This window comes from Strix uralensis, chromosome 11, assembly GCF_047716275.1.
Source record: "Strix uralensis isolate ZFMK-TIS-50842 chromosome 11, bStrUra1, whole genome shotgun sequence".
Classification (NCBI taxonomy): Eukaryota; Metazoa; Chordata; class Aves; order Strigiformes; family Strigidae; genus Strix; species Strix uralensis.
In genome coordinates this window covers 3,264,386-3,289,685 of record NC_133982.1, presented here as the reverse complement: position 1 = coordinate 3,289,685, position 25,300 = coordinate 3,264,386, and the positions used below count along the sequence as shown (strand labels likewise).

At 41.8% G+C, this 25,300-nt stretch overlaps 1 protein-coding gene across 6 annotated transcripts in view; it reads right to left on the bottom strand.

Moving 5' to 3' along the window:
* BBS4 (Bardet-Biedl syndrome 4) overlaps positions 1–25,090 on the bottom strand; it is a 53,049-nt gene extending 27,959 nt beyond the window's left edge. For 5 of the 6 annotated variants that reach the window (XR_012630347.1, XR_012630346.1, XR_012630348.1 and 2 more), the window contains exons 1-6: positions 24,987–25,090; positions 22,867–22,918; positions 5,621–5,700; positions 1,709–1,772; positions 827–938; positions 124–196 (exon numbers count right to left, since the gene is read on the bottom strand). Coding sequence is in view for 2 of the 6 variants with exons in the window: in XM_074879972.1 (XP_074736073.1) it covers positions 124–196; positions 827–938; positions 1,709–1,772; positions 5,621–5,700; positions 22,867–22,918; positions 24,987–25,010 (405 nt within the window). In the remaining 4 variants the exon portion in view is untranslated. The remainder of the gene's footprint in view (positions 1–123; positions 197–826; positions 939–1,708; positions 1,773–5,620; positions 5,701–22,866; positions 22,919–24,986) is intronic. The other variant, XM_074879973.1, reaches the window with a different exon arrangement.
* Between the last annotated feature and the right edge of the window lie 210 nt (positions 25,091–25,300).

The following is a 25,300-nucleotide window of genomic DNA, read 5'->3' as shown; positions in this document are numbered from 1 at the left end:
TCAGCTGCTCAGATTCCAGGCAGCGTGAGCTCACCTCTGCTTGGAACAAGTTTCCAGCTGTCTTCATAAAACTGCAGAAACATCTGCATACTACAATAAGCTGCAACTCACTGAAACACTTACCCAGTCCTTTTCATCAAGTTTAGCTGCTTCATTGTACACTTCAATGGCTGCCTTGTGCTTCCCCAAAAGAAACCTGCAAAAGCATTTCAATTTTAAATTTTTCTTGCTTTGAAACCCTACTGTGAAACCACTATCACCTTTGCCAGTGAGAAATGATGCTACTTGCTAGTTCTCCAGAGGCCTGCATGAGCAGCCCTGAGAAGTTTACAATCTCAGCAATATTAGAATTTGAGCACTCCTCCCTTTCAGGGCCAAGGACATCAATCCTGCGAGATGCTGAGGCACTCCCTGACGTTACTGGAGATGCAAGGAATGAATTCACAGGCTCTGCAGTCTGCCTTTGTCTCAAAGGAAAAAGACAGGTGATCTAACCAGACATTCAGAGACAGAAAGGGGTCTGCAGGGCAAGTTTACACAGCTCTGGTCAGCACCCTTAGCTCTGGACCTAGAAATCAGTATGTTACCTCTCTTGTTTAAAGCACAAAAAAAAAAAAAAAAAAGAAAATACAATAGCAGCCAGGCAGATAACAGAGATTCAGCTTTCCAGGGTAGCCCATGCTTCTGGAAGCCAACTCAAGTGTTGATAAGGAGGAAGCATGTTTGGAATTAAGCAGCCTAGGATTTCAATTGATGCCTGGGAGAAAAACAAAACATGCAAGGTCCTGGGTGGCACATCAAAGAGAAACAATAAAACACCACTCACAGAGATCGTGCCACCTGCTTGAGGTTGTCAGCGCTTCGAGGGTTCAGAATGGAACATGTCTGAAAAAGTTCAAGAGATTCTTGAATTTTCCCCTCCAAGCGAAATATCAAAGCTGTAAAACAAAATATAGCAGGCAAATTAGTCCATTATCTGCAGGAAAAATGTGCCTCTCTGACAGCAGGGAAAGAAGGGGGAGTACAGTAACAAAGCTCATGTGGTCTCCCCCTCCTGCAGCAACCTCAGGCAGAAGTCTGAGGGCAGAATGACAGCGCATGCAAAGGACTCGTGCATGCCTGGAAAAGTTTCTGTTTTTCAGAACAAAGGCAGCTTTAAACCCTGGCCAATTGCTCGTTAAGATGCAGTCTGGATTTCTCTTCTCCTCAACAGGCTGCAGTATGTCCTTGGCCAACAAATTTCAGCTGTCCCCCACCACGGCACTTTGAATTGTAACACCAAGTTTTGGGGCACAATTTTTAGGGGACAGAAGGCAAGACGGGAAGAGGAATATCATCCTTAAAGCGAACAGTAAGACAACAATCACCTGAGGCAGGTAACTGTAACAGAAAACATGCATCTGTAATACAATCAAACACACAACCCAAGCGCACACCAACAGCAAGGCCAAGAGCCCATTGTCCAAGGAGGAATCGATGACAGACTCCTCGATACGGAGAAAACAGAAAATCTAATCCGCCCATTTCATGTGAAAATCCCAAACTTCAAAACTAGACCTAGCAAGCAGAAAAAAAAGCTAAATATTTTTTACATATGAATTTTATATGCTTCCATCACCTGTTCCCCTTCTTACTGTTCACTGTATCTCAAATCAGAAGTAACTTGCTTTAGCAAAATTAAGATTTTCAGAGGCCTCTTGCAACATACCTTGAACATAAACTGCATATTCACACAGCCCATGAGACTCCTGGAGCTGCTCTTTGATGACTGCCTGAAATGACAAAGTGCAGAGAGTACACACCAAACGCAGTCCCCCTCACCAAAAAGCCTGTTACCTGGTTCACTATTACCCCGTTACTAAACTGCGGTGTGGCAGCTTTCAGAAGAATATAAACCCTTCAAATCTTTCAATAAAGGCAATCTCTATAAAAGAAAATTGATTTCTGACTGACCAAATACATTCTGCAACCTTGATTTGGAGAATTTTTTATATGTGCTACATATAGCTGTGCTGTATCTGTGCTTATTGCAGAATGCACTAAACCAACGTGAATTTAAACATCGTGCAACATGTTGATGGACACAGTTCTTCCTTATATGATGGTAACAGTGATATCACACAAGACATGAGAACTACAAAATTCGTTTAATCAGAATTTGTGCTTGGAAAAGTCAATATTAATACAGAATCTGTAGCTAGATGCTGAAATATACTATATTAAAATCCTATAAAAGTTGTAAACTTCCATCATTTTAACATAGCTAATGACAGAGAGTTGGTTTCAGTTACAGAAACCACAACCTCATGTATAACAAAGGCACTGGACTGTGGCTGGGACAACAACGAGGGCACAGAAGAGTGCAAGCTCATCACTGTGTGTGAAGAGCGTTGTTCCAGGAATACTGTAGCCCTTTTAGTTTTCTCTGTTCATTCCTATTACCAAAGATAATTAGATATTACCTAGGGAAAATGCCACAAGGAATCTCTGAAAGCATCCTCTGCTGATAAGGGTATCTACTCTAGGCCATTTGTGAAGAAATAAATTGAATTGGAACAACTGCACCTGAGTCAATGAAAGCCAAATGAACAAATGACGAGTACATGGGAAAAAAGAAGGGAAAAAAAAACCTGATGAAAATGTAAATTATTGCTGGCTGCACTGGTACAGCTGACAGTTTGGGGTGCGGGTGCAGTTTGGCTATATTCCATAGTCATACGTGATCCAGAATTATAAAACTGGTCAAAAAGAATGACCTTTGGGAAGATGAGCACTCTGGCTACGAACCAAGAGCATCATTTCTGCTCTAAGACTCCTCTTTTGCTTGGAAGTGGAAGAGACAAAGCGGGAAAGAAAGATTTCTGGGCTAGCAATAACCTGGTGCTTATCTGGCACTTCTGTCAAGTGTATGAACAGCACCAGCATCTCCTGCCTCTGAGACAAATGTAAGTGAAGGCCCTGAAAACAAGGAGGAAAACTGAACCTCAAATATAGCACACAGAAGGAAAGTGGAGTGAAGGAAAGGAGGGTTATTATTGAGAATCCTCGCTCATAAAAAGAAAACTAAAGAGAGGAAGGAAAGGGAAGAAAAAGTCTAGGCTGCTCTTCCCCTCATCTGTATCTGCTAATATCTCTGTATTTTACTCTTTACAAAGTATATTATTACAGGACATTCAACTCTGAGATAACCAAGGAGCTGAATACAGATACTCTATGTTGCTCCACCTACATAAAACCAGTTTCTTAGAGCAAGAGAGGGCAATAGAGAGCTATCTTTTAGAGAGATCTGATTAATTCTATAAACCCTAAAAAATCCCATAGCAAAAGGCCTTGAGCTGAGAAATACGATCTGTAATCCCAGTTTTTCCTCACAAGTTTATTTAACTCGCCGACAGAATTTAGACATACTGGCAGGAGACCAACCAGCATGAGCTATTTTAATTAATTAAAAGCATCTGGTAATTTTAATAATTCCTTCCTCACACATAACAGAAGCAGAAGATTTCTGTTGTGAAAAAACGGTTAGGGGGCAGGGCTGGAGTTGATGCTGCAAGCAGAAAACAGTTTATTAGCTTTGCATGTGAAGGGCGAGAGCTGAGTGCTGATTGCTGCTTAGCAGGGCCTGTCCCTCCTCTCCCCCCACTCCTCTCTGCCTGTGCCATCGCAGGGGATGGCGCAGCCGCAGGCTCAGGGGGATGTCTGCCTTGCATCTCGCTGGGTAGGAGAGGAGAATCAAACAGCCATCATTATTAATCTCTCACTGTAATGAGCAGCAAAATTTGTCAAAAGCTTGGCAACACCAAAATACACGCAGGAGTGGCACCGTAAGGGTTAAAATCAATTTAATGCCTTCACTTTGGAGAGCCAGTGTTGGTAAACAAACAGTTTTTTCTTGGCCTTTTAAGTCATTGAAAAATATGGGAGTTTTAAAAACTGTGTTAGGAAGCATTTCAAAGCACTGAGTGGGAAACAGGGTCTAGCAAGTTTCAGACCAAAATTAATAGCATCACAGGTCACTTGTTTCTTAGCTGAGTCTCAAAATTAATGGGCTTTAACAAATGCCCAAACTATACTGAAATCTAGGAGTTAACAGCAGTTTAAGCCATTGGAGATACTGTCGATACCTCTTTCGTTTTTAGCCCCAAATAGCATGTTTGGGAATGTCTGTGCTTACCACGTATAAGGGCAAGCACCCAGAGCATCCAGATTAGATCTGCAACCTCACCTAACACCAGCGGCGAGAGACTGAGACTACCAGAGGGCAGCTCGGCCCGCCTAGGATCTGAATTGCCTTTTGGACGTGCCTATGACCGATGAAGCATCCCAGCATGCTGAGGTTCTTATTTTCCTGGGGCAAATCCAGGCCTCTGTGCACACATCCATCACACCTGGGTGAAAGGATGGAAGATCATTTAATCTACTATGGTCTGGTGCCAAACTCTTCCAACTTTACTGCAAAAACCCTGCTTTGTGAGCCCTGAGGAAAGGCTTTGCTACTGCAAAGCTGGCTTGCCAAGCAAAAGAGTATTAGCTGCCTTCTCCCGATTTTTTTCCCCGTATTTTGCTTACTTCCATGACTGATGAAGACATCGAGAAGTCAATGTTGCAATTATATCACCCACTTGGCTATTTTCTCTGCTTTCCTGAGCCGTACATGTTTTCTGCATTCTGTGATTCCACATCACATCACAGAAACAGTAAACGTACGCAACCAGAAACCAAAAAAATGCAGTCAGATCAACAAAAAAGGGAAACAATTTTCTATTTAGATCGCTAGTCCAACTTTTGTTTATTTAAACCAAGATCTGAGAGGAAATTGCTCTTCTGATGATACAACCCTCCAGCTCTGTTAATTAAGAGCTAAATTAATTTCCTCCAGTCTGCCCCTTTCCTAAGCACCCCCAGGAGCTCTACAGCAGAGAGAGACAAGTCCTGACCAAGCCTGGTGTTCCAGAAGCAAAAGTGTCTTTTCAGATCTTCTTTGTCCATGACAGAAACAGGCAACTGTTATTCCACTCCTCCTGCCCACTGGCACATCAACAGTTTGTGTTTATTTTATCAGCAAAACACACTGTTTAATAATAATTTGTCATTCCTTAGTTCACTTACCATAATAATCCCAAAAAAACAACCACTTCCAAGCTACCCACCAAACCAAGGAGAAATTAAAGGGTGCAATGTATCATGTGTAAAAGGAAAGAATTTTGTTCAAAGGTAACCAAGATCTTTTTTTTTTTTAGACTTGGTAGTAATGTTTTACTCAATTGAAGTGTTTTTCATAGTGTCTCTGTAGTACTGTCGAGAGACCTGAACTATGGAACTGCATTATTATCAGTTTGGAAGACCCTATTCATCACTTGGAACAAGAGAGGTTTGCAGTTCTTTCAATTTTTCCACTCCCAAAGACATACTGAGCTCACAGATTACTCCAGAGAACTGCACGCATGCATCCTCAAGGTAGCCAAGGATTTGAGAACGTTATTTTACTTGTATTTTCTCTTGGTCTCCTTATTCCAAAAGAAGTGAGGAAAGAGGGTTGTTTGGCAAGTGGTATGAAAATTATTGTTTCATAACGTCAGTAAAATACTTTCTAATGCAAAGTCCCCAAAGCAGCTCTTACCTTACACTCGTCGTAGTCTCTGCGAACATACAGGAGATAGATCAACCAGTTTTTCCTCTCTAGGATTGGTAACTCTGGTGCTGTAAATGTAAAATATTAACAAAATACAGGAAATCAGACTGATCAACAGAGAACCTGGCCACAGCACGAGAGCTATTCTGAACCACCCCATCTGCAAGCACAATGCAACTAATTCAAGAACTGCAATTGCACCAGGTGGTGCAATTAATCATTTGACTTGAAACCTGGAGTGTGGACATATAAACAGTGTCCAGTTTTATTTTACTTCTCAAACTGATGGATAAAATGCCTTGTTCAAGATAGACACTAAACATGACCTCTTAGCAGAAAACTATCACCTCAAAAGGCTTCTGGTGCTGCTACTGGAGCAAACAGCTCCAAGCACCAACTACACACACATTTTAATTCAACATTAATGCTGGTTTGGTGGAATTGGTTCTTCCAAATATGCATGAAGCATCTCGGAGGAAATTAGTTGGATTCACATTTTGGAACTAGGGCAGAAGAATCAAAGGTCTTTAAAATAAATTTCTGGGAGTGAATGAGAAGGAAACGGGCGATACACACAAAAGGAGATTTTGGAGATGTTGCCTATCTGAAGGTATGAATAATTTAAAGAGGTCAAACTTAGTTCTTTGAAACTGTGAAGGGACTATGAAACATCACAAGTCTGAGAAACTGTGAAGCTACTGGCAGAAAAAAGTATTTGATGCAGCGGAGGAGAAAGATTTGTGCTCCAGCATTTCAATCGTAAGGAGCTTGCAGCAGTAATTATGGCAAATCACGAATGGATGTTGCTTAGTGATATTCATGTTGGGTTTAAAAGTTTAACACACTGCTGTGCATTTCATTAAGGCTTGAAATGTATTGCTTGTTACTCGTTTCTACAGTTCAGATGGGGGAGCTGAGAGGTAACCATAGCAACTGGCAAAAAAGCTGTCTGTTTGCAAGTCAATATTATGACAGAAGTGCAGAAGCAAATCAAGGCAAGGACTGTCGCCGGAGCTGGGGCAATGGCGAGGGCGATCCAGCACTAGGCCACCTTCCCCCAGCCCCGCGGAGCACGGCACGGACCCACACCACTGATGGAGATGCAGGCTCAAGCTTCCAGCACCCAGAGCAGAAGGCATTCTTTGAAGTGGTCTGCAGTCCCCCCTGCCAGCCGGCAGCATGGGTCGTGATCAGATGTAAGAAAGAAGAAACTCTGCAGCCAGAAGGACTGAATCATGTCAGGAGACGTTATCGGTGCAAAGTGTTATTATCTTCTAGAATGTAGAGCTTTAATCACGCAGGGGCTGCACCTGCGGCTAGTAGCAAACACATCCCTCAAGCATACCAGGCTCTCCCCCACAATTCACACCAAGTCTAGTATCACTGAGAGCACTTAAAAACAAGTAGAATTTCTTCAGCTGTTGAAGGTGGAAAAAATTTTGTAACGCCATTCTGGTTTTGTTGTTGGGCTTTTTTCAGATTTTCCAGAATATTCAGCCAGATTTATACTAGAGCTGAGATTTAAGTGTGCACACCAGCAATTTAAAGTCAAATACCTTATAAAGAAGGTTCAACTACCCTAAAAACAAATAGAAAAAATCACAGCCCAAACAAAAAAGTAATCCAAATAAGCCAAGCTTAACAGCAATGCACAGATCAGGGATCCAAATGTTCTCAAATTGTGCTCTGCTGTGTGACACCTGGATCTTTGTAAGCAAGGCATTTTAATACGTGTGTTCCCAGATCAGATTAATTGATTTCTGATGACTTCATGTTTTTCATTCATCCTTCTTACAGTGAAACCACGAAGGGAAGACTTTAGAGGCTGCCTAAATAGGTACAAATTGATTGAAAAAACGCTATTTCATAAACAGTCTGGAGGGCCGCTGGTCTGAAGCCTGCTGAGGGGCTACCTAATTCATTAATAGATTTGTAATGACTTCCTTATGTAAGTTATTATTGGTGCCAGAGTTTGACAGAACTTTCTCTTCCAAGAAACACAGCACTTGAGGATGCCAGAAATGTGCTGCGGAAAGCTGCCAGACTTGCGTGCTCTTCCTGCATAGTGTCTCCTGGTGCCATTATCCAATACAAAATACAGACCCAGACACATGTCTGATACACCTGGGCACTTCTTACCTTCTTTTGTAAGTACGGATTTAAGAGCAGACATTGCAAACTTTATTTAACCATAAAGATTTCAGTTACGGACAAAACTAAAGTATACTTTGCCATTTTGTGACTACTAATGCAGCTCAAAATGACAAAATCCTGCATCATTATATACATTGAAAACTGCCTTAAATAGGGATTAATCAGAAGACACTCCAGACATACCCCACCCGGTCTCTCCTACCATCTGAAGTGGGAGGTTAAAAAGAAATAGTCCCACTAAATGTTAAAGCTAGCTGGCTGGGGTGTGTTACCAGCTGAGATGGGAAAGGCTAAATTATGTTAGAGCCTACACAAATGTTTTGGGCTAAGCTAAGAAGACAGTACATCAGCGAGCGGATGGAAGATCAGTTGTTTTAATTCCTGAAGGAAAAAGCTTTTTCACACTTTTAAGACCAGAGGGACATTATACTCCACTCCCACGCTATGGAAACGCCTGCTGAGAACAGGGTTGGGAAGGAAGAAATGCTGAACATCAGAGTGAGTGCTGAGCAGAGTATCAGGCTGAAAAAGAAAAGGGTAAAACAGACACCACCTGCCTTCTGGGTCCAAGACTGCAAAAACCCAGAGGAGTTACCTAAAAGAGCTGAGCTGGAGAGAAAACTGAGAAATCAAAACACACCATGAGACACAGAAGTGAACAGCGTTCACATCTGCCGAGATAAAACAGTTTTGCTTCCCCCAGCAATACACTGAGCTAAGGATAACTATGGAATTGGGAAAACACATGAAGTTTTTACACTCCTAAAACTCATTTGGAAATAGCAACAAACATGACTGAGGGCACATTGCTCTCCTTTTTTCTTTTCTTTTTCCCTAAGACAAGCAAATTGAAAAAAGGCAAACAATTCTGATGTCTTTCAAAAAGATGCCTAGATTGATTCATAGATGTAAGTGAATCTTACATCTGAATACAAAACAAACACAAAGTTTCATAGAAGAAAGTTGATGCACTGAGTCTACTCCAGAAAGTAAATGTGAACAGTTTGATCCCTTCTCTGAAGAAATCCAACATAAACACCATGAACCAGATCTGGTGTGGATCCCACAGAGGACTAAGAAGAGAGGAAGGGCATAGAAATTGTGAGAAAATTAATAAATTTGACACAGGAACATGTCTGGTCCCCCAAAAAAGGGCTGTGGGAAGTAAAGGATTAGTACCAGAGTCTATATTCAGGTGCAGAAAGAAGTAATGCAAAATATTTATACACCTCTCCAGAGTCACAACCATCTTAATCTGCATTTCTGTTTTTCCACAAAAGCGGTGAGATACCTACTTCTGGTGCATTCATCTCCCTTCGGTTTGCTCCCCCATCCTGCTGATAAGGGCTATCCCAGTGCAAAGGGTCACTGCATTTTTCTGAAGGAAAGGGAAACACAAATCCCTGGCTATTTGGGACTCTAGCTCCAGAGAAAGAGAAGAAAACATTCTGTGCCTTTCTGAAAGGACACAATTCAATCACTGCTGGTCCTAACCGTGTATTTTTTCCAAGTTTAATAATTACCCACAGAATACCTAAAAAACCCCACACACAGATGATGTGTGTCGCTCAGCTCTTGCTGCATTGGCCTGAACAGCGATATATGCCTGGATCTGGCCATGGGGGCTGCTATGAGGGGCAAAAGAACAGAAAGAAGCACCGGCAGCACACCACAGTCTTCTCAAGTACAAGGATGATCGGGAACACTGGAGGCTCCATATGGCATATAATGGTTTGCAATCTCACACTAATTAGAGCTGGGAACACATACTGCCGCAACCAGTCACTCAGAAGGTTTCTGCACAGAGAAAGGCTGCTGAATTTGGCCTTGCCAGGAGGAGCTGAGCACATTCATCAAGTTCCTCAGGCTGTCTACATTGCAATTTTCCACCTTCTTCAATACATGGACCTTCAGAAGTTTCTCATATGTAACTGCTGTGGATCATATGAAGACACGCTTTTCTTTGTCACCTTTCGCAGAATCCTTGCAAAAATCCAGGCACTGCAGGGATGCAGGGACTACAGGTTAGACAATAGTAGTTTATACCATTCTAGCAATGAAAAAAAAAAGCCATTATTTTCTGTAAATCAATCTGCTCAAGGGCCAGCCCAAGAAAACGCAATTATCCAAAACGTTGGTACCTACAGTGAAGAGTTTATAACTTGCATAATTATCTTTTGGCCTTTCTTTTCTGGGATTACAAAAGTCTAGTCTCATTAAGCAACTGTGACAGGGAGCCAAGCACCAAATATATGATTAAATACCTCAGCCAAGAGACATGCTAGTTTCTTTGAAGTGTGTTTTGATTGAATTCAAAAGGGAATCCATCTGATCCCCCACTTTCTCGGTGGCCAGTGATTGATTGCACAACCCACTTCTAGCAATGTGATTTTTCTTTCTGACAATGCTCCTTTAAGGAAGCCACTGGAGTGGAAACCCCGACAGAATCAGAGTAAGATCATCAGGTTTGTATCTGTGCTGCACTATCATCACTCTTCGCTTTATTCATCCTCTTATAGATTTTCCTCAAAGGACCAGAAAAAAAAATAATAATCAGAGTTACTCCCTTTTGTGTAAACCTCCCTAGGAAATTATTTTGTGCTTGCATCTTCATATTGGGTTAATTATAGCTTAGATATGAACTATCAAACAGTGGGTTTTAGATTTAATAAAAAGGTTTTGAAATTGCTGTAGAGAGGAGGAAAAAAAAGCCCCAGAAGGCCCCTATCGGAACAATTGCTAAAGCACCAGTCGTCCTTTTAAAGAAATTGCCAGGTGCAGAGACCACTTTTGTTGTGGGCACAGGCAGACTAAAGTGGATTTCTACAGAACTGCACAACTGTAGCCATAAGGCAGCTTTTCACCTTATTTTCTCCAGCGTGCAAACTGTCAGCTGCCTGGAGCACCCTATCACCCTTCCTGTGAAAAGCACAGAACAGCTACGGCTCTTTGAGGTGGAGAAGGAGCTCAAGAACGCATTTCAGTCTCATCAGACTAAAAAAAACAGATCAGAGCCCAGCCTTTCTTCCACTCCGTTTTATTGAAAAGAGTCTGAGCCCCAGTTCACTCCCCGTCCCTCCAGCTTTGCAACCCAACCTGCAGCAAACTGAACAAGAGCAGCAAGAAGAGCCTGGAGGAGAAGCAGAGAAGCAAAAGACTCAAGAAGACACAAAGAAGAACCTGTTACCAGACCAAAATCCATAATAACCTAAACCACACATAACATACAGCACAAGGAGAGGACAGAAAATCTTCAGAGAAATAATTATTTTTAACTTTTTTTATTCTGCAGTAGCCTCACGAGCTACAGTCTGGATCCCTTGCGGTAGGTACCACATATATGGGTAAGATTATTCAAAAGGCCTAATCTGGGTCCTGACTCAACTGTCCCTTTCCAGATTCTAATTAAAAATTGCATGTTGCACAACAGCATTCAGGCACACAGGTATTTTTAAAATTAATAAACACAGAGGCAGTGACTCAAGTCTCTGTTGTAACATTTTGCTATGAAGACAGTTGCACCAAAGCAGAATTTGATAAAGTGCGTCTTGCTCTGAAGAAATCAAAGCAGGAAGCTTTGCTGTGGCGAAGCCACGAGGAAGCGAGGTTATCATCTCCCATCACTGGGCAAGGCTCACTCTAACACACAAAAGCAGCATTGATCTTTTCCATTTGAGATTAATTTCCCATTTTAAAGTCATTCCAGTCATCGGCTTAACAGCAAGCTCACAACAGCATAAAGACAATTCACTTCCCGCTGCAGGAGAGCATCCAAATCTGAGAGGCAACACATGAAAGTCTTTCAGGACCAACATCCACCCCATCCCTCAATTCCCAGCTCAGTCTCCTGAAGACATTTGCTGACATTATTGCCAGGGTTACAATTATTTCCACTTGCAGAGCTCGGGAAAGGTTTACTGTTGGGCATAGCTGTGGTTACAGCCCAAAATGAAGCTCGGTGCTCTCACAGCTGTGTTAAATAAACATTGATAGGGAGGGAAAGGCAAGGATGAAACCAGCTGTGCATATCTCCTTTTTGCCTTGAGCTCCACAAACTGCTAGTGCGAGGAATTACGCTACTGTTTGTAAAACTGGTGACAGAGAGGGAATGAGTACCTTCTAAACAAAAATAATATTAAAATAATAAGGCACAAACTCAACTACTATAAAACAACGTACCACTGCCAGGGAATTGTATTTTCCAAAATAAGGTATGAATAACAGATAGGGAGCATTTTTAAGTTCTAATAGCAAGGGGTTTAGATTTAAAAATAACAGACTGCCTTGATATCAGAGCAGCATCCTACAAATTCCTAGCTAGGCTGGTGCACAGACAAATTGAACAAGAAATCCTCTTCCTTACTCAGACACTCAAAGGCTTTTATTGAGAGTGTAGCAATATAAATACTTTAGAGCGTTGAAAGAAAACTAGTACAGGAACATCGGTCTTCTGATATCCAGATCCATCCTTGGAGTTTGAAAATGGAGACATAATGTATTCAAAACTCAGTAATGATGAAAAATTACTCCAAAAACCACCACCCAGAGGAGGTTGTACACGCTCTATTTCACTCATGGTGTGTGAGTACATGCATACATATGTAAGAATACAGGTGTTTGTGTACACAAATACCTGTAAAATGGATATAAACAACAGAAAAAAGGAGAGAGCCTTCTGTTGCAGCCATTCTTTCTGTTTAATCCCCTTCCCCCTGTTTTCCCTTTTGCAAATTGCTGCTGGAACACCTTTAAATCAAACAATAAACCCGTATGGTTCCTCGTTATTTACCGTCAGCTGGGGTTAATAAAACCCATCATATACAATTCTGGTCCTCGCAAGAAAGCCATAATTCATAGCTGTGATCTTACTATCGAGTATTAATAGCTTCACAATGCACAGAGAAAACTGGAAAGAGGCTGAAAAACAGCAGCAGGTTTAAACAAAAAAGCAACATTTCTGACTCTACACCTCCCCCTGCAGGAAAATTAGCCAAAACTATATGGAAGAGATAAAAATTGTATCTTAAAGCTGATTTATACACTAGGGTGAAGAAAAAAAAAAGGGAATTTTCTATTGGTAGTTTACAGTGCATAAATCTTAAAGAGTTGCTAGCTCAGACTTCAGTGGGTTTTCTGATTTAAGGCATTTAAAGTTCTGAGTTACTCCGAATAAAAATGTTTTTATTTAAAAGACAAATACCTATGCTGATTATTCAACATAAATGTCTTCTAATATGTGCTGCTCACGTTTAACCTTAAGGTAAAGTGGGAAGATCTATAAATAAATCCACACTTGTGACACCCCCTGGACTTCCCAGCACCACAGCGAGGGTCCCAGTGGCAGAACCAGTCTGGTTACTGGGAAATCTCCGTTAGTAGTACGCGGCTGGCAAGATACCACTCTGCAATCCTGACTCTGTTTGACAAGAGATGGGGGAACTACATACATTAGCACAAGTATATTAGCCTGATCATTACTACACAAAAAATTTGATTCAGGACTAATATTGCTTGATTCAAGTCTAAAATACAATTCAAACAAGTAACACTGGGGTGAAAATTCATAATAAATGAGTACTTTAAAAAGGAATTTGAAAAAGGACAATCTTCTTCATCTGCTTAAAAAATCAAAACTGAAAGTCTTGTTTCCTCTGCATGAGCCAATTTTGACCATCAGCACTGACTGCTGAGCAGAGACACGTGCTCTGAACAGAACGATCTGAAAGAGCTTTTGCTATTTTTGCTTTTAAACACAAGCTAATCTAGAAAAAAAAAAAAAAACACAGGCTGATTCGCACAACCGTTCTCACATCCCTGAGGATGCAGACACTACGCTTGGAGATACTCAAGGATCCAACACCTGGCATAGCACCCCAACTGTTATTTTCTCCATTTAAACAATTTTTTTTCTGCTTCATCCTTGTGCTCTGTAGGCAAGAAGGAGGCTGAGCTCCTTCCGAGTGTCTATTTGCTAATGCCGTTCCTAAATAAGGGAGATAGAGTACACCATCACAGAAGGCTTCTGAATAAAATGGCTTATAAATAGCACAGGAGGTCTGAGGTATTAACTGGTGACTACTCACTGTCTCCTCCCACAGCAAAGCAGGGATGGAAGACATTTTCCCCCCGCAAACGAAGCAACACTGGCTGCAGGCATTCCCAAAATAACCTGGGTAACCAGCTTCGCATTAATTCCAGTATCAGGAGCACAGTAGTTTTGGGATTTCCAGTCTAATCCTTCCTTTGGGTTAAATTCTTATGCTTAGTCTTTTTCTGTCTACATCATGAGGTATTTTACCCATAAATCGAAACTAAAATCATTATAGGGCATTTGTAAGAAAAAGCTTTCCTGTTAAAAAGCAAAATAAAATTATAACAGGGAGAGGACCACAACTCAGCCCTGACAGTCTCTGAAACTTCCCACTCGATAGGGAGTAACATCTAGAACCTGTCCTCATTTCATCCACTGCCAAAGAAGAATATTATATTAGAAGCATATTATATTAGAAGAATATATATATTAAAAAAATATAGAAGTCGGTCTTGCAAATGGTTCAGCACTCCCTACTACAAGACCCTATTTTTGGAATGTGCAAACTTCTTCCAGACTCGTTGCCTCAGGATGAAGTTTTCCACGGTCGGATGTCTGTCCCAGTATGAATATTTGCCTGTGCAGCCTTCACTCCTCCCTACTGCGCAAATATCTTAACGATACAGTCTTTGATCACACAAGCACATCCACAATTATAGGAACACACCAGTATTTTCACTGGGTGCCTTGCCTCCTAATGACGACGAATATAAAAATGAATCAAGGTCAGACAGTGAATGAACTTTGAGAAATATTAATAAAACCGTGACTAGATCACAGGACTTTTGCAGCATCTGTTACGCAGCTTAAAACGTCTGCAGCAAAGGGGACAGACCCTGAAAGGAGTGAATGAACAGACTCTTCATTAAGATGCTGTAAAGCTGCTCATGAGACAAGAAACCTCACTCCGATTTCTGTTACAAATCTGGAAAAATCACCCAACCAGGCTTCCCGAAGGCAGCCACTCTATGCCCATCCATCGTTTCTGGCTGTACAGCTTGAGAGGCGTGAGAGCTGGTATCTGCCAGCCAGCGCTCGCTCCAGCAAGCGGGATGGGCAGCAGCCCTGCTCTGGCCATGGAATTGTTGCAGTGTCTGTGCTCGTTAACTCTGAAACAGCAAGACCTCGAGCACTGGGGAACACAAAATTTCTTGGCAAGCAAGTATTGTCGCTTAAGAGACTTTAACATATAATGCACGGTTTGAGTAGGACACAGAAATACCTTGCAGCACGAGGGAATTTATCGATGGGATTTGATAGCTGAAGATAAACACGACAACTGGCTACGCACTGAATAACGGAGATATCTTTTATTTAAAAAGCCCTCAGTGACCTGTTCCTTTTCCCAGCGAGTCCCATCATTCCTGTGCAACGGATGATGTTGGAGAGCTGCACTAAAGCCAACGTATAATTATTTCACTCAAGACTCAAAGGCTCAAATTCAAGTTGCACAGACAACATTACTTCTGCCATTCTTGAGTGGGATGCATCTCCTTTAACTTAAGTGTCTGAAAATTAAGACATCTGAGTTACTTGCCTTGGGCTGCCTTTGAAGTAAAGAGAGGAACACACATCCTCAGGGAGCGATTCACTGCATCCCAAAAAGGTTGCTGGGAGAGGTCAGATGGCATCAGATGGGCTTTAGCACTGACTAAATGCAGAGCACAGGTGATCTGCTGAGACTTGTTCTACATCAGAGATATCTCAATTCAGAAAGATGAATCCCACCCTTCCTAAATTTGTTACTATTTTTATTAAATTATTTTTAAATTCGCCATAGGAGATGCCATTTTATCTGTAAGCAGCACACCAACAGACAAACATGAAGTTGAATGCTTTAAAATTCAAAAGAAATTTGTCTAGGACTTTCAAGGGAACTTCAAAAAATAAATTTACCAATTTAAATGGGATCCTAAAGTAATATGTTGCAGTTGTAGTTAGATCCTCTAAAGCAGAGCTATTGTACTTCACCCTCTTCCTGATTCTAACCCAGTGTAATATATTTCTTAATTATCAAATTATCTAAAGACACTCAGATTACACTTGCCTTCTACAAGAGGTGGCATTTTTATGGCACTTTTCATTGCCTAATTAGGTTTGCAAGAGGCTTAAGAAGCAGATACAGATTTTCCTCTTTACAGAGAGGAAATGAAGTAGGTTGTCAACTGCCAAAAGACATAAAGCTAGAACTGAAACTATGAATCTTCTCATTTAAAAGTTAGCACTAAAATTTTACAGTGATACCAGTCTTGTCACAAAAACACACCTGCTATGCTGTCTGCAAAGAATCCCCTGTTCCTGTAATCACGGATATTAAGGTACACACACAAGAGGGCAGAGCTGTGCTAGCACATTCAGACTTAAATACTACCAGTTCTTTGTGGTGCAGGGCTTACTGGGCTGCTATTCTGGGGAGAAGAGGATGAAGTATATTATACCATTTAATTACTCAAAAATGATAACTCGTTTTTTAATCTCACTACTCAAAACTAACAGCTGTATCAGATCCTGAACAAAATACACACAGCACTACTACCCACTTATTGCGAAGAAATGAAAATATCAAATTCTCTTATATAAAACAATGATGTAATTACCAACTAATCTGTGTTACTCTTCCCACAAGGTTGTAGGTTCAAATAGACTAAAAGACCTTGACTTGCACATAGCCAAATGGAAACCAACTGGCAGGTACATACACAGGAACTGCATTTGCTCCCCCACAGCCATGACATTTCCACTAATGTCTTTTCTTTTTGACACACTTTAAAGTATTAATTAATTTAACTCAAGGGGGTTTGTTTTTATCTGGATTTCTCAGGCAGCTTCACTCTTACAAGTTCAAAGGCAGCTTTGAAGCTGGCTCAAAGAATGGATTTATATTGATTAAGAAAATGTATCAGGAATTCAGAAGTGATCAGTGCTGCAAGTGCACAGAATCAACTCCTTGGGGTACTAAAAAGTTCCTGCTCTTCAGAGTGCTCAAGCCATTAAAATACTTACAGGATCCCTTAAAATACCTGCAGGAGCAGGAAGGATCACCACTGGTTCATCTGTGTGAGCGGGAACCACCCCGAGAGATTGATCTACTTCTGCACAGCCACATTTTGAGACTGCTTATTGTCATGAGCACTTCCTAACCAAAGTCAATATCAGAAAAAGTGAGCTTTACTGCCCATCACATCAGCATGTGCAATTATTTTTTATCAGAACCCACTGACTACCCTTGGCTTCAAAGATGAGCACCCACATGAAAAGGATGCCACTACCAGTATTTGAGCTAAATACTGACATGGGATTTAGCTGGACAAGAAACTACTTGAGAAATTTCAAAATTCAATTAAACAAAAGAAACTACCCTGGTAAGATGCAAAATACTGCGTCGTTGTTATCTATCCAAGCCTCAGGTTTCTGTGTGGTAAAAGTGTGGTAACTTTGAGCCACAAAGAACACCACCCTCATTACCGCGGAGTTTAAGAACAGGATACAACCACAGCTTTAAAACACACATTTACATTACACACTTCCCTATTTCTATTATTTAATTTATCTGCAATAGCCAATCTAATCAAACTTTGCACAGGGACACCGAGCACTTGTGTGTTTATCACTGATAAATCTACTTCATCAGCTGTTTTCATCTTGGGTCAGCAACTTACTTTGTCTCTGAAAAGGAGAATGTAATAAAAGCGGAGAGAACTTCATTTCCTCCCTTTCAGTGACCCACAATGGCCTTACAAGACATTTCTGCTAGTTATGCTTGTAATTATACAAGACAGAAGTGGAACTCACCTTAAAAAAAAAAAAAAGATGAAGACTCACAAACCTTGAAACCTCCAGGCACCTGGTTTACTTTATAGAAGTGCTCTAACGTGAAGCGTTGAGCATGTTAAAATGCCCAGCAGGCAGACCTGACCACAGGGTACGCTAAAATTTCTCCCACACATCTCGCCTGCACCTTTCAGTACTATCTTCGGCAGCACTCAAACAGGCCAAGTAGTGCATTGCAATATATCCATTTATACGATATTTTTCATTTAATGTCTCCAGATGTTTTGTTAACTGAAAGCCTGCAGCATCCAAAAACTGTCACTGAATATTAGACCCATCTTGTGGTTGATAAATGGAAAGAAACAAAAGTCAAAGTGCTTTGCCAAAGGTCACAGTTAATCCAAGGCAGAATTCCTTGCTTCAAACCCTAGAAAAAAACATACCTAGAAAGCATCCAAAAAAATATCCCAGTGCCCAGGACTGGGGAGAACACTTAATCCCTGTTAATATTTTTAAAATTTACAAGAGGAAGATTTTAGCTTTGAAAATTATCTACCTGACCCTTCCTCGGGTAAACATAGAGGTGGTTGGGAACAATTCAGAGTTCTCCTTCACAGTCTAATGGATTTCTAGCGCAAGTTCTTCCCAGAGACTCAAGTGAAATCTACTTTATTTTGCTTCAGTGTATTTATTATAGTATATACATATTTAGGATTCTACCCTGTTATTAAAAAGCCATCACTGTATCTCAGAAAATCTGAGGTCTAATATTTGTGTAGAAATCCAAATGCATTTAAAATTGTTCCATTAACCTCTGAACTGTTATTAGACTAACATGAGCCCAGAACTTCCTTTCTAAATTTTTTTTCCAGGATAAAGGGAAATAAATTCAAGTTATGTTCCATAAAAATCAACAATACAAGCTGGTTAAAGTGCTTCTCTGCTAGAGTACTATCAGATACTATAAAATGAATTGATTGGCCTGTGTGGCAAAAGGAAAGTGGAAAGATGGGAGTCAGCCTATCTCAGTTCAAAACCAGTAAAGCATTTAGGAAAATATCTGATTAATTTAAAATGCAGCAGGGAGATTAAAATGCCATCTCAGCAGGCTGATATTAACTCTACATCGCTTCAAGGAACAGAGCTCCCTTTATTCTACCATCAATTGCTTGGGGACAAAATATCAACATGGGAAGAGTTATGGATCTTGATGTAGCAACAAAGGGAATTGATTTTCAGAGCAGCTCTCCCCACGGGGGGTAAAGGACAAAATAATGAATGGTTTTAGCTACTAACATGTCAGCTGCTGAGTAATGATTGTCACCAAGTGTAGCTACAAGATACTCCGAGGAGCTTGCCTTCCACTGGTCCCTTTAATTTAGATTGCTAGATGTAGATGTTAGATATTTCTAACCTGATTGTTGTGTATGACGCCTTTCCCCACCACCACCACAATCTGCTTCAGACCCTCTATACGCTTGTTGAATCTCATTGTCTTCCCTTTGGGCTGACCTGCCTGCAAGACAGACTCTCTTAAATCCCAACCTTTCGGGCTTTCGCAACCTAAAAGCCACGTGACAGATCAACCTTGACAGCAACTAAGTCAAGAGCAAATTCTGCCTCTTGCCTCAAAGTTATTCTTGTTTATCAGCCATAAAATCAGGTTGCTAAACACTAGTTCTAGGTTTCCATTCTTTCTTATCTCACAGACAGGATCAAAGGAGCATCCACAGGAGGAAGGCAACCCAAGAGTGAGGGGAAGCCACTCGACTCTCGGGATGTACAGTTCGACAGTATTCAACGTATTCTCATCTGCACCACAGCTCAGACTGGAAATGCAGTTTTCTGGTGTTGCTTCTGGTTAAGCAACAAAACCCACACGTGTGTTTTGTCATTCAAATGATTTTTTGCAAATTTGAGATCACATTCGCAGAAACATACATTTACTACCTTATTTCTACTCAGTACAAACACAGGCAAGCTGTTACAATCTGAATCCAGGCACTGCGATGATTAAAGTTAGGACTTCAGCGATGACTTGGTCATACTCTACTTCATTCGTGTACAACAACATTGTTTAGTTATTGTAATACATGCTCTATTTGGGCACAAATTTTATCCACACCGAACTGTTCACAGGAGACCATATTACACCATATGGTCTCTGTATTTCATAGACCAGCTTGCGCTAATGTTCGTTACAATATCTCTCTTGCATCCTACTTGAAAATACAATGGAAATATCAAAAGGCAAGTTGCTGCAACAGAAAGTTACCATTCAGTGTTTAAAAATGTCAGTTGAAAATAAGTTTACCGGCACTCTTCTATTCAAACAGAACTGATGTAGATTTGCCTGGCTCCTTAAAATTCACCATAATTCTCCTCAGCCAAACTGAAATAGGATGAGATACTTCATTAAGATGGTCTACAAAAACCCTATTAAAAAAAACCCCAAACCTGTCATGGGAAAAAGATGCTATTCTTTCCTGCCTGACTCCACAACAGCATATACAACATCACCTTCGTTCTTTCCCCTTCTCTCTTACGTGCCCCCGACATCAGACCCACGCACAAAGGACACTGTTATATCACTCCCTATTACAAATCTTTTTGCTGCCCTCATTTCCTAGAGATTAACGATCAGGCAGCACAAATCAGCTTTTGCCCACTGCAGTAAAGGCAACACAGTCAAATACTAAATGGCAAAGCACTAAGGTTTCCAAGGCGTTTCATTTCAGAACTACCTGAAGTGCCAGGTACTGGAGATGCCTCCATTTACCTTAAGAGACAGAAAACAGAAGTACAAAAGTCACAGGCTAGATTATTTTTTTTCTTCACCATAGATAATTTTGAGTCAAGGGTCGTATTGGTATCAAAGGGAAATCCAGAGCCACAAGTAACTAGATTTCATTTACTACTTTCTCCCCTCTAGTATGCAGCTGGGCGAACACCAACACCCAATGAAGGAAGGAGGTAGAAGGAGCATTGGCTGGTGATGGAGACAGACCAATTCTTTCGCATGGCCTTTGCCCATCCTTGGGCTTGCAGCCTTAAAACCTGAAGAAGCATTGGTGGCCCTTTTTAAAGAAGCATCCAGCTTGGTTTCAGGGCTGTTAATGCAAAATGCTGAGCAGCAGAGAAAACTCCTCCTAGGCAGCCACAAACAAGCAGCCCTTTATCAAACAGCAGGCGGGATCTGGAGAAGCAATCCCATTAAGAAAGCTGCAACTGTCACAGTTCATTCTCCCAAACAATCAATATTAAATCGGGCACACTTAAAAGCAGGAAGGTACTTGACAGACAGTTTAAGAAGCAAGCTGACAGAGGCAGGACAGCTTCTATTCAGCACACCTTCACAGCTTCTTTGTAAGGCTGATGGCCCCATCTTTCTTTTTCAGCTATTCCCGTCGCTCATGAATTATGCAGAGTTGATTTAATAGACCTCAGCCCGCCAGGAAAGAGTGCTGGGGAGTGATAGTCCACCTCTTGGCAAACACCATCAGCCTGATCCCTCTACAGATATTTTATTTAGAGAACTACAAACGTACACTGTCCTGTAAAAACAGCGCAAATATCATAGATGGGACTTGCTCGATGAGGCAGAACAAGGTGGGTGTTACTGAGGATGAGGAGGAGATCAGAGTCATAATCTTTATAGAAAAGGATGGAGATGAACCATCTCACTAAGGAGTGAAGCAGTGCCTCCACGGAAGCCATGCTAATTGGTTCCAAGTAACAGCAATCCTTGCTCTAAAAGAGTTGACAGCCAAGATAAAAGTAAATTTTAGTTTCATTTTTACTTGCACACAGGCCTGAAGCAATAGCAATGTCTTCCTCTCAGCTCTGGGCAAGGTACAAAAGAGCCTTGGATTGTGCAAGCCAACAGCTGTAGGACTAGTGAAACATCAAGCACCGTCTCCAGGACAGCCATGATCTGCCCAAGTGCTGGAATTCTGCTGCCAGGAATCGGGACTACGTGATGTTAGCCTGACCTCCCCAAAAGAAAAGCAAAGTGGCTCTTCCAGCTTCCCGAGGCCTACATGCAAGATGAAGAACTTCATCTTTAGGCAGAAACTACGACGTAGTACCCGGTTGCCAAACAAGCTCCTTTTTAATGCCAGCATTATCACCAAGGCAGTCTCCATGAGAAGGAATTTAGAAATATCAAAGATTTCCTCCCGAAGACAGGCACATCACACTTCCAGGGTAGAAAACATCCCAAGTACAGTGCTCCAACTGAGCTTCCCTGAATTAAAAGGTAAGGGAAAAGGAGGACTCCTCCTGACTGACACTATAAGTATATTGGGGCTCTAGCAACACTGCAGAGTTCACTCTTAATTATAATCTGAACTGATGGGCACTTAAGAAAGGAAAATCCACAAAAAAACCCCCAAACCTCACCTTAGGTAGGCGCAAAAGTCTCTACAGTGAACAGATCCATACTAGGAACGTGAGCCCAGCTCAGCACCACAGAGAAGGAAACGTTCATTGCGCATGCCGGGATAAGTCACACATCACAAGAGCGAGGGAAAAGGGGAGAGGAGAGGCTGTGACATCAAATTGTGCTGCAGGCTTTACCGGACCCCTCAGAAAACATCAGGCTTTAGTCAAACCTTTTGAACTGATAACTGAAATTGTTCCTGTTCCAGTTCATATTCAATCAAGATTTCAAAGCAAGAGTTCAGACTGAGTTAATTAACTCTCAGTATGACAAAAAAAACAAACCAACCAACCAATAATTAAAACCAGTTACAACCTGACAGCTTTGATCTCACTTGCACATCCCTGTTACTTCAAAATTTAGAAAATGCGACATGAAGAGTCAACGAGACACAATGTTAGTTTCCCAAGATCATTTCTACAGCACGACATTATTCTAAAGAACCCAAAATGAACAAACCCCTCTTGTTATTTAAGAAGATAAATGAATACCGAAGTCATTAGCAGCCCAACAAGTATGTACACAATAAAATCAACAGTCTCTTAGATTACAAGCAAACATGATACAGGCTGTAGATACAGTAAGTCAGCCAGCAACAGCACTGAGCTAGTGATCATACAGACCCTAGAGAAACATACTTGTACTCAGCAGCTTACAGTCTAGATAGTCTTGTCTCTTCCCAGTGGACACTTATTTCTTACCAGACAGCTGCACACACTATAAAAGAAATCTTAAAATCAACCTGCCCAAGAAATACAATCATATCTTCAAACAAACCTTTTTTAGTATGGGGTTTTGGATGTTCTGTAGCTGCTGGCAATGAAGAAACCTGAAAAGAGAGAAAAGAGGAGTATTAAATACACCAGGCAAGGTTTCTTGAAGATCTGTCCCAGAAAATAATCAGAAAGGACAACTGGCAAATCCCAAAAGAGGGCGTAAAAATAGCATCACTGCTGCTAGACAAACTCTGCCCTGCCAAGCGCTGCTCTTCCCTGGCCACAGCTAGGTAGAGATTTCTATTCACCATGTAGATTAAATAAACCCACTCATTTTACAGTGCATTCCTGTTCCATAAGCTCAGTGCTATTTATTAGGATTCTAGAAAGTGATCCTTACCTTGTAAAACAACAAAACTCGAGCATTTAAGATGCTAATTAGAGATCACCCAGGAAAATGTCAAAAACATTTATTATAAAACGTTTAGAAAGTTAATTAGAACAAAGCCGTTCCTGGGGAACCATCACAGTCAGCAGGCGCGTGAGCACAGTGAGTCCCATCACAGGGCGGGCAACAAACCTCAACCTGCAAATACTGCCCAGAGCTCACATACAAGCAGGTACCGAGTCCATGGAAAATAAATGCATTCTATACTTTTTTCTTACTTTGCATCAAAAAACAAGCCTTCACAGAAGAGAAACATGATTACACAGGGAAGCATTTTTTCTTTCGACTTCCAGTTTCTTGGGGAAAAGACATTCCTCGCTCCTCTTCCCCAGACATAACAGAGGATTTTCTAGATTTTATATGTGTCGCCTCCCCTCTCCTTAATAAACACCTTTTTGAAGTGGTAATTCAGTCTGCCCTTGTTCCTTGTGATGGTTTGGAAACACCTTCTAGCTCTACGCTCTTCTACCGGAGATGGGGAGGATCAGAGATCCTAAGCACGGTATCCGAGACATGGAAAATAACCCAGATGTAGGCTCTTACCAGGTTTGTTTCTTAAAATTTTCTAACATTCACTTTTCTGATTCCTGTTGTGAAAAGCTGAGTTGATATTTTCACAGAATTACCCAACTCCAAGCACTCGTTCCTAAGCAGCACTAACCAGCACAAAGGCCCTCATTTTTTTTATATATTTGCAATTTTTTTTAATCGGTACACATCATTCCAATTCTAAGTCCTATCACTCAGCGCTGTAAAGACTTTCTTGTAGTTTCTCATATTTTCTCCTCACCTTAATAATTTTCTAGCCATCCTTTTGTTCAGATTATTTCTACATACACTGAACAACACAGGCCTGGAACAGATCCCTGCAGGGCTTCATTAATGACCACCCTCCACCACAAAAAAAGAGCATTTATTCCTTCTTTCTGCTTTTCACCTTTTAATCTGATACCTATCCATAAGACGATTTTTTTTTTGCCTTATTCCAAGTCCATTTATTTTCCTTAAGAGCACCTAACAATAAGAAATCAGGTTGCACGACACAGCCTGCTCGAGAGCAATTTTGCAGGAGCATCAAACCCAGGGGGAAGAGTGATCTGTGATGGACGTTGAGAAAGGTTTAGGTTTCACTAGACCCCGATAAAAGTCAGAATAAGGCTGAACTGCCGTTACATTTTCACTACCACAGAATCACAGAATCATTTAGGTTGGAAAAGACCTTGAAGATCATCCAGTCCAACCATTAACCTAACATTGACAGTTCTCAACTACACCAGATCCCTCAGTGCTATGTCGACCCTACTCTTAAACCCCTCCAGGGATGGGGACTCCACCACCTCTCTGGGCAGCCCATTCCAACGCCTGACTACCCGTTCTGGAAAGAAATGTTTCCTAATATCTAGTCTAAACCTTCCCTGGCGCAACTTGAGGCCATTCCCTCTTGTCCTATCACTCATTACTTGGTTCAAGAGACTCATCCCCCCTCTCTGCACCCTCCTTTCAGGGAGTTGTAGAGGGCCATGAGGTCTCCCTCAGCCTCCTCTTTTCCAGACTAAACCCCCCCAGCTCCCTCAGCCGCTCCTCGTCCGACGTGTGCTCCAGACCAAGTGTGCAAAGATTCAAAACTCACTCCCGCCGCCGCCCCGGCCTCCCCTCGCCTCCCCAGCCCCAGCCGCCCCACCGTAGCCCCCGCAGCACTGGCGGGGGCCGGGCGGGCCCTGGAGGCCCCTCACCGGTGCGGCCTGCGGCTCCGCCATGGCTCCGGCAGCGGGAAGCAGCGCCCGTTACCACGGTTACCGGCCGACCCGGAAGCACTTCCGGGACAGCCCTTAGAGACGCGCCGCGCAGCGCCTGACGGGAAGGCGGCGGTGGCGGCGGGAGGACTCAGGGCGCTGCTGGACTCAGCCCCGGCCCGTCCGTCCGACATTCGCCCATGAAAAACACCAAAGTAACTGATGAAATAAAAAAATATAAGTTTATTAGGAAGGGTGTGTTCGGCTCCCCCGCGGTGTGAGATGGAACAAGGCCGCGATGGAGGGAGGCCCCG